The 10,552-nt window shown below is 32.5% G+C and overlaps 1 protein-coding gene across 1 annotated transcript in view; it reads right to left on the bottom strand.

Annotated features, from left to right (window-relative positions):
* Nucleotides 1-392: 392 nt before the first annotated feature.
* AGMO (alkylglycerol monooxygenase) overlaps nt 393-10,552 on the bottom strand; it is a 299,845-nt gene continuing 289,685 nt past the window's right edge. Inside the window, exon 13 of the mRNA XM_090287822.1 lies at nt 393-2,024. Within this exon, the coding sequence (XP_090143948.1) occupies nt 1,950-2,024 (75 nt within the window). The 3' untranslated portion in view covers nt 393-1,949. The remainder of the gene's footprint in view (nt 2,025-10,552) is intronic.

Below are 10,552 nucleotides of genomic sequence, written 5' to 3'. Positions count from 1 at the left end.
TCCTGCCTCACGAGTCCACATACACACCTGTAGTATGATTCTTTTAATAATTCATTTTTCTCTGTTCATAGCTTAAATAACATATGTCTAAAACCAGGTTAATCAACTGATCAGTGTCTTTAACCCAATGATGAATATCAGCAAAGCTCAATGAAGGACGACATAATTGATTTGGTGCTTATAACTTTGTTTACTTAAATTGTAACTTTAAATTTAAGAAATATTGGAGGAATGGAATAACAAAAATTTCAGCTCTTGTCAGTCTTGTATTCTTTGAACGTACCCTGCTTATCCCTGTCAGTTCCAGCCTAATGAGACATGTGGCAGATCTTTACAATACCAATGAATAATGCACACAGCACACCTGGGGCAATTTTACTTAGAGAGTTTTATTAATATTATTGTAACAATTTAAAATAGTACAGATTTACTGCCTGCTCCTCAATTTACCAAAACAAATTGACTAAACACATTAGATGTATGTATCACAAATTAATCTGTTGAGTAAATTAATTATGACAAATCCTATTCATTTTCATTTCAGTTATATCTTTTTCTGTAATGTAGATCCCTAGGTTATGTGGTTTTCGAAAGTAAATATAATTCTAGGCAGACAGCTCTTGTAATATGTTTTTATGATGACAAATATGTACCAAGCACAATTTTAGCAGAATGGTTTCCTACAGCACAGGTGTCAGACAAGGATGTATTTTATTTCTCTATTTATTTAATCTGTCACAGACTACATCATATGAATAACTGGATTATACTCAGAGGAATGAGGAGTGAGAATTAGTGGAAGAAATACCAATAACTTAAGATATGCAGATAACACAATCTTATTGGCAGAAAGTTGCAATGATTTGAAACGACTGCTGATGTAACTGAAAGAAGAAAGTGCCAAAGCAGGACTCTATTTGAACACTACAAAGACAAAATTCATGACTACAGGAGAAATGTGAGATGATGAAGACCTTGAAATTATTGAACATTTTGCTTCCCTTGGTTCAGTCATCAATTCAAATGGAGACCGCAGACAAGAAATCAAGAAAGATATGGAAGGGCAGCAATGGAAGAGTTGGGAAAGATGATCAAGAGGAAAGATGTGTTGTTAGAGATCAAGCTTCAGATCATTCACACCCTTCAAATCCCAATGACCACATATAAATGCAAAAGTTGGACAGTGAGGAAGGTTGATAGTAAAAAAATGGATTCATTTGGAACTTGGTGTCAGCAGAGAGCTCTATAGATGACATGGGCCAACGGAAGCATGAACAAATGGGTCCTCGAGCAAATTAAGTCTGAAACAATGTTGGAGGCAAAAATGACAAAAAGTGATATTGTCCTACTTTGGGCACATCATGAGAAAGCAGAGTTCTTTGAAAAAGACAATAATGCTGGGAAAAAAACATAAGGCAACAAGAAAAGAAGAAGACCAAATATAAGATGGACTGACGGCATAAAAGAAGCCATAGGCCTATGTCTACAGGAACCAAACTAAGCTGCAGAGGACAGGACATTGTGGGCATCACCCATTCATTGGGTTGCCAGGAGGTGGAGCCCACTCAACAGCACATAACACAAACAATTTTAGCAAACAGAAAGGAAAAAGTTGTCAAATCAATGCAAATGACACATTCACTCTTTTTATTATTTTTGTTTTCTTCCTTCCTTTTCTTACTCTCTTTGGCTTAGATGCTACCAGTGGATACAACATCATTATATGTGAAATCATTTGTTTTCAACTCTATCAATAAAGTAACTACAACTGACTTTATTTTTAAGAGAAAATAATAAATGTGGAAAGCAATCAATGGTAAATAAATATATTATCTTTCACTAAATGGTTCATGTAATTGTTATAGAAGATAATTATTTTTATAGGCAATAGGAATATATTGTGGTTGTAGACAACTGTTTAAAACAAGAGAATTGTGTACAAATTTAAATTATTTCCAAAGGCCAGAGGCAAGTTGTTTCATGCTTCTTACTCCCCAGAAAGCAATGCAGATGGAAAAGAAAATCTGAAAAAATAAAACACAAAAAGGAAACACCATTAAAACAGAATCAATACTTTCACTCAACCGAGTTAAAATATGGAATAAAATAAACATAAATATTGCAGACAGTTAAATAATTCAAAATGAATGTAGCAGTTGTTCATTGATAGACTTTAGCCAACCCAGCTAAAAGCATATTATGTGAAGACAGAAGTTGTAGTAAAAAATTTTGTCTCTGTGGCTTTTTCTTTTTCTTTTTTTAAATACTCACAAATCTGGGTCATTTATAGGGATGGGGCTGCATGAGTTAGATATTGAATGAAATAGAACTTTCTTTTGGCACTTGGGCATACTGCATATTGAATGTATTGTATTAAATGATCTCATTGTTTATATAGTTTAAGAAACTTTTGGAAAAGAAGAAATAAAAATATTATTAAAGACTAATATCTCTCTGACGCAATATGATCTAACATATTATGAACTTCACCTAACTTGAATTAAACTCTAAACATTACTACTGACTTACCTTTTCAACCTTTTGATTTTATCAGGTATAAAAATGTAACTGCAAAATTCTCCTTAAAATTAAAGCTATAACTAAGCCATAATAAGCAGCCATAGTAGTTTATTGGGTTTACTCTTTGCTTTCAAGTAATATTGCACATTCCTAATAAATTACCAAAAATCAGCCAAATAAAACTCTTGGTTTTGAATTATCCTAAGGAAAATGACTATACAGCCATCCTTAGTAAGAATTCATGGTTGTAGAATTTTTCAGTATGCATAATCAAAATGCCACAATATACATTTTCTACTTCTCTTCAAGTATAATCCAAGTACTAGTCAAATTCTTTACATCATCAGATCTTTCTAAGCTTACTCTTCCTCCTAGTTTTAGCTATGTACCCACTTAAGCTATAGGATTGCTTTTATGATCACTATATTTGGTGTTATTAGTGTGTTAATAAAAAAATGATGCCCTAATAACAGAGTTAGGGAGATAGTTATGCAAGAGCTTCTCTATACTTTTTTATTGTGTAATCTTCTTTTCCAAACTATTAAAATATGACCAGTTGCCTCTTTCCAGGAATAAGATCACTATTTCTAGACGATCCATAAAAATTCACCAAGAAGCACATTTAATAATAAGATGGGGGCATGGGAAAGAGTCTGGAGTGTTTGACTAAAGTGAAGCCAAAGCAATTAACTGAGGCCAGCCACTAATTCACAGAAAATACCCTGAACTGTGGTAACTTTTTCTATTAAAGACAGAACATGCAAAACAGCATTAACAACAAAATAACCCCCTTAAACATTGATATTTAGATTTTATGGATAGGTAGTTCAGTTTCAGATGAAGATTCTAGGTCTTTCTAGAGAACCATTATTCTAGGAGGGCTTTCTTCAAATCAATGCATTCCTTTCAGCCTATAACATCTACAATATGAAAAAATACCCAAAATGAAATCAACAATTATATTGAAGCAGAAGTCAAGAATAATATTAACATTTTGGAGTTACCTCAGAAATCAAATACAATATATTTAAAGTCTGGTTTTGATTTTGTTTCTTTTGACTGTAATTCAAGAGAAATGACCTCATGGGATTTCTCATAATGGTGCCAGGTAAAATAATACCAGGATTTGGGAGTATTTGTGAAAGACCTCAGATTGTGCAATGAATTGCATTTGTCTACGAAGATGGGTTAATGTTGACAGAGGGATAGCTGAGAAGACGACTTTCAAGTGAGACAGACTGATAAATCTAAAACATCAGGATGAATAGTTTAATTGGGATGCATAATGTTCATTGAGCAGCTAATATGTACCTTGTGTTGTGTATGGTACTGGAATCTGAACTATATTTCGCAATAGAAGTTTTTATTGGTTTTCAATATCATGTCTAGGGTCATGAGGATTTTTTCCATGAGTGAAGGTTAGGGAGAAAGATTTCAGTGAAGCCTCTAAAACTGTGTGTAAAATTTTGTGGGTATATCATACTTCTTTATCCCCCTACTTCCCACCCCTTAGGTGATCCATACTTTCATCTGGAATTTCCAGAAATGTTAAGGACTTCTGACCTAGCAAGGGAGTGAAAAAGATTACAATTCTAGTTCATGCCTTTATTTTTAATCCACCACTTCACAGCTAAATTTTTCACTTTTGAAAATACAATCACATCCTATTTCTTTTAGGGTACATTCCTAACTAAAACACAATGCTCTTGTGTTTTTCAATTGTCTAAAATGCTTTCAGTGTCTTACCAAAAAAAAAAAAAAAAAAAAAGCAATGTTGTACACTGCAGTTTTAATTTGTTTTTGTTTTTGTTTTTAATCCCCAAACAGATGAGATGGGAGGAAGCTGATGAAGCATCCGGGTCAGAATCAGATTGAAATTAACTGACTCTTGCTTAGGCGACGTATTGTCATAGGCACTTGCACAGGATTATGATGTTTAAATCTCATGAGAAACCATGGAAAATTGGTATCCAGTTTGTTGATGAGGCAATGGGAGTTCAGAATTTATGTGGTTTACCAAGAAATCACAAATGACATAATATCAGAGCTGGGATGATATTTCTCTTTCATTTAATGTTCCCCAGATAATATAACTGCACATCCTTGGGATTCAGTTCAATGAATATGAACATCAATAGTGAATTCACTTCCTCTTTTTTAGTCATCACCTGCACTTGCCTGGTGATTTTTGAGTAAAAAAAAAATGCCACGTTTCTGAGATCCTTTCACAATCAATATTTTAAGCATAAATGGAGTTTTTATATATAATAAAATCCAGATTGGCACAGGAGCATAGAGAGGACATACAATGAATATGTTTCTCAAAATATGTATAACCCTGAAATATTAACACTATTCCATTAAAAAATAAGTAGAGGAAAACACATTTGCTTTTTTAATTTTTGAATATATGTCTATGTATACATGTGTATGATCTAAATATATATTTCATATATAATTTATGCTATAAAATTATTTAATGAAAACTCAATATAACCACTTGGTTATTGCAAAAATTTCATTTAAAAATTTCTCTTATTCAACCTTTCTCTTGATTTTCATATTAAGTTGTTATTTTAGTTCTCCATAGCTGTTGATTAAGTGTAGCACTTGAGATTCCTTCATTAATACATGTCTCAACCAACTATTTGTTAAATGAAGATAAATGAGTTACCAGTTAGGCTGGTAAAAGAATATATGACAACCATAGTGGGCTTTTTGCAATATTTTCTAATCTACAGATATAATGTTTCTGGATATGTAGAAATTCAACAAACACTTATTTTAGTCTAAGTCTGGGCAAGTTCCATGATTTTAACACCTGGATTCAAAATATGAAACAGAGGAAGTTCACTCTTGGTGTCAAGCCCTCCTTGTGCTAACACATCGTTAATGGCCCTCATCTTCAGGTATTTCCTTGACTTCCTAGGGCCCTCGACTCTGATGCCTGAACTTTGGCCTGTACAGATGCTCTCCACATTTCCTCCACCCCTTTCCAAAAAGCTCATCAATTGGCAGGTGGCTCATCTGAGCCACTGATACATAGTAAAACACCAGTGGGAAGTGATGTGTTATTATTCTGCTGGTCTTCTCCATTATGTCTGTTTTAAGAGGCTTTATTAAAAATGGCTATACTTACAAGGAAATCAGGCATATAATCTTAAAGGAAAGAGAAGGTATAGAAAGGGGCATTTGTGTGCATGTGGCCTGTCTCAAACTACTACGCCCTTAAGTTACAAAGCTAGTGGATTATTCTTAGAGCAATGTACATTTCCATCTCTCTTGGTTTAAATCCACCTACTTTGTGTATTAATAAATTACCTGATGAATAAAGAAAATTAAATATTATCTTGAGAAGTGGACAATTTTCATTAGAACTAACTAGCAACATCTCACACTTTTCAAATCATTTAACCATCTGATAAACTTGTGAATAAAATGAAAGCTTTAACATACCCAGAAGAGAAATAAAATCTGATATAATATAAATTTACTTTGAGTCTCAAACATGTATTTGTCATTGCAAATATTGACATAGGAAAACATTCACTGATATATAATATCTCATATAATCATACGCCTATTCATAATAGTAATATAATTATAACTAACTTGTTTGTTCAACATTTTAAATCACTAAAATCAGAATGAACAAGTTAGAAGAGCTAAATCATTTTGTAAATGATGGGTAAAATTGCTTGCTAAATTCTATCTTGCCAAGGAAGAAACTTGAAATATTTTAAATATAAAATAACATTTCTGTGAACATTTGAGATTTCACAGCTTTCAAATAATTTAAAAATATATTTACCATTTAGTTGATTATGAAAATCTGCATAAAATGAATGTCCCTTTTTGTATCCCTAACAAATAATAACCTGTCTATAAATAGAAGAGTATATTTCTTTGACATTGATGATGCTCATAAAATACCGGTTAACTGCCTACTTAAAACAACTATAACAGCAACAGTTTGGTTTATCAGAAACACATTAAACATACAGAAGTTTTAATAACATTATTTGGAGAAAAATAAAAGCAATTCTTTGTTAAACATACTTTTTAACATGACTATGTTGGTTTTTTAGAGATGGCCATTATCTGTTGTGCAGAAAAGAGCTTAAGCAGAGATCACACCCAAATTGCTAGAAAATACTTCCATTTCCTATTAATGCAAGAGAACAAATAAACACAAGCAGCCCTAGAGCAGAAACTGGATTCAAATGTACTGAAGATTATTTTGAAATGAAAACATTAGGAATATATTAGGTAATGATAGACATTCCCCCCTGTAACTTTGCAAGAACAAAGAGTGACAAGTATCAACTCAAAAGAAATTGAGAATTATTCTTCCAATCATCCTAAATATGACTAAAATATGGAGATGCACATGCAGACAAACAAACAAAAGGCTTAAGAGAAGGGACTTGCAGACGCTGCACCTATTACTGGGAATTTTTGTGTTTTTTCTCTGTGTTTATTTCCATACCCTATTCAAGAGCAGATACAATCACAACTATGTTTAGTATGTGCTCTTAGAAAGACTTATTACTATTTACATATAAAACATTATTATTTTAAATAGTTTAAATATACATAAACTAATATATATTAGAATTCTTCACTAAGAAAAAATGTAAAAAAAAGTCAATACTTACAACAATGCCTTATTTGAAAATATATATTTTCCTTAATCATTAAGTATCTTCTAATATTAAATTTTAAACAAGAAAATGTACTAAACATACTACGGTCATGTTCTTTAAGAAAATAAGCACAAAATACATTTAGAGCAAAGTTTTTAAGTAATTCAGCAGAACTCTGAAACTTGAAAAATCAGATATTTACTATTTTACTACTCAGTGGTGGTAAAGTACTCATAATTGTAGTGACAAAAAAAGTACAAAGTTACTTTAGACAACAAATACAGAAACTTCATTGCAACCATTTTTGCAGTTCCCTGGAATTGAATATCTCTAATTTACTCACTTCTAAAATTCCAAACTGTTCAAGAAAGTGTGTACCCTTTTCAATAATACTTTTAAAGAATATTCTGTTGTTCACCCATACCTATTTGCACTATCACAATAACACTCAAAACAAATAAATATTAGTAAGAAGATTTTAGATCACTTGGAGGTTTCTGGAAGCCACCTACATTTTAGAGCATGTACTTGAAGACAGTTGGCATGAATTAGCTACCGTGCATGCAAACCCATCTGGTGGAAATTGTATAAGGCATAATTAGCATAAGTGAAAATAGATGCTATCGTTCTCAAAAACATCTGTGGAATTTTCATCTTTGAATTCAAAGTTATGAATAACATGTCTTTATAGATATATGATATCACAATGATACGTCTTAGATTTATTTAGATTTCCTGGGGAATATCTAAATATTTTAATCACATGCTTTCAATATTCAGGCTTCCTTTAAAAAATTATTTTATATATTTATTTTTAGAGAAAAGTGAAGGGAATGAGAAAGAGGTGGAGAGAAACATCACTGTGTTAGAGAACCATGAGTTGGTTGCCTTTCACATGCCCCCAACCAGGAGGAAAATGACCCACAACCTAGGCATGTGCTCTAACTAGGAATCCAACTGGTAACCATTTCAGTTTGTGGGATGACTCCCAATCTACTGAACCACATCAGTCAAGGCAGGCTTCTCTTTTCTTTTTAAAAAAATGTGATTATATTATTATTATTATTAATTTATTTATTTAAAAGTTTGTCAAAAGGACAAGTACAAAGAAAGCCCATCTGACCACAACAGAGAAAACTCAGATATAATCAAAATTGATTCGACATGATTTATATCCATCAGATGATTGAAATATGTGCCTTTTCAAAACTAAAGGTTGACTTTATATTTTTCTAATTATCCAAGTTCTTAATGCCATAGGAAGGTAAGAATTTTTATAACTTTTTTCTTGAACTATAGGAAAGAAAACAATATGAAGACATGGAGAGAAAGTTGCAATAAGGTCAAATTAATAAAGGACCAAATATAACTTGTCAGAATGAATGTTATTGGTGACTGTTGACCATTCTGTTATGAAAAAATTTTAAGAAGGATGTATTTTATGGAACGAATCTTTTTATACTCATAAGCTTCCTTTTGTACTTAACATAGATCCTCATGTGTTTTTTACTTTTTATGTAAGAGAAGAAAAAATTAAAGCAACAAAAAACTTTAAGGAAAGCCTGTTTTAGATTTTATAAAGTTGAGACTAAAACAGAGTTAAAAAAATAAGAAGGCATTCAATGAACATTACCTAGTTTGACTCCGTGCTGAGACTTTTTGTGTATTAAAATTGGTGATAGGCTAACAATTTAAGATAGCCTGACCACTTTCCCTAAACACTAAGACTGTACTTTTTTTGGAAGTACAAGAGAGTTTAGTAACTTCTAAATTAATGGGTTAAAGTTCTTTTTTTACTTTCATGTTAATGCAAATAAGTCTGGCTGCCATTATAAATAACATTTTCTTTAATTTACCTCTGTATGCCTAACTTGACCACAAAATTATTTACCTCATATTTAATATGTTTTAAAATGGAATATTTTAAAATAAAATGCTGCTGGATTAATTATGGTCCTTAAGTGTCCTAACAGAACTCTATAATGGTGAAAAACAGGATATTCAACTTAAAATTATAAGTACCATTCCATTCTAATACCCTTTTATCTTTGATACCAGAATTTGAAGTATTTACATTATAAAATGAGTGCCTTGTTTCAACAAGAATTATCAAAACCATTTAGTCCCAATCTACCAAAATGCCATTTTTATGGTGAATGAGTGGCAATCCCTGCCAGATAATCCCATCACCAGAGCATATTGATTTTCAGTGGATCCTGTGTATCAGCAGCAGGCTCCTGGCACCTCTCTGACATAAATTAAGAGCCTAGGTCATTTCACATGGATAAGAATTTTTAATACTTCATATACGAAACTGTGTATCTGGAAGAGCATATGTTTACAAATTGAGAATATCATTCAATACTGGTAATCCAGGTCTTTTTGTGTGCTGGTAAAAAAAAAAATTCTTAGTACTTGTCTACTATCTAGAAAATAATTCAAGCCTCTTAAAAAATGAGTTCATTTTTAGGGAAAAAAAATGCCGTGTTTACAGAAATAACAATGATGTCTGGTTTTAAAAACAGGACAGTATATGTTGGCAAGATATATTTTGAAAAGCTCCCCTTGTATTATTGTTGCTTGTGTCAAAGGGATGATTAGAGCCCCAGTAAGTGGGAACCTCCCAGAGTAGGCTAAACAGAAGGCCAGCAGGCCATGTATGGCTTGCAGCTTGAGGGATTTCTCTCAATGTTCTGCCAGAGCTGGGACTGACTATATGGTTTCTCACGTAAGTCCTAAGTCATGAACTGTGTCCTACCAGGCCAGCCATGCCAGAACAGGACCCAGGGGTACAGAGAGTCTTGACTGATGGGAAACAATGACTGCTTCCTAAGGAAGCCACAGCTGCTTTCCTGAGAGACACCCCAGATGCCTGAATTTTCCCTTACTTTCCATTTTTGACTACCTGTTCTGGCAGAAGTTCTAATGAAGGGGGGCGCAGACATCAGCCACCCAGCTGTTTGCAATAAGCCTTGGCAATGTAGGTACTGATTACATAAACACTACAAACAGTCAAAGAGCATACTGTATTTCCTAGCTTTTAAGCTTTAAAAAACGTGTGAGCCTGTACTAACACCCTCTTTCTCCTCTACTCCAAATAATGATAATGACAAAGACCATAATGATGATGATAACAACAATAACAACAACATAATGATGACTTTAATATGAATGCAAAGATTATTAAAGGAAACATGATATAATGCATTTCTGGGAAAGTGCTCAAATTATACAGGGAGAATTGGAAAGATATGAAATTTCCACATTTCAGAAGAAAGAGTATATATTGTTTTCTTTATGAAATGAGATGAAAATGTACACTTAATTTTACTTGATATCTTATTTTTCCCACAACCCGGCACAAAAAATCAGATATTGCATTATCC

Source organism: Furipterus horrens, unplaced genomic scaffold (assembly GCF_987537825.1).
Source record: "Furipterus horrens unplaced genomic scaffold, mFurHor1.1.pri manual_scaffold_9, whole genome shotgun sequence".
Taxonomy (NCBI): domain Eukaryota; kingdom Metazoa; phylum Chordata; class Mammalia; order Chiroptera; family Furipteridae; genus Furipterus; species Furipterus horrens.
This window is presented reverse-complemented; position numbering and strand designations above follow the sequence as displayed.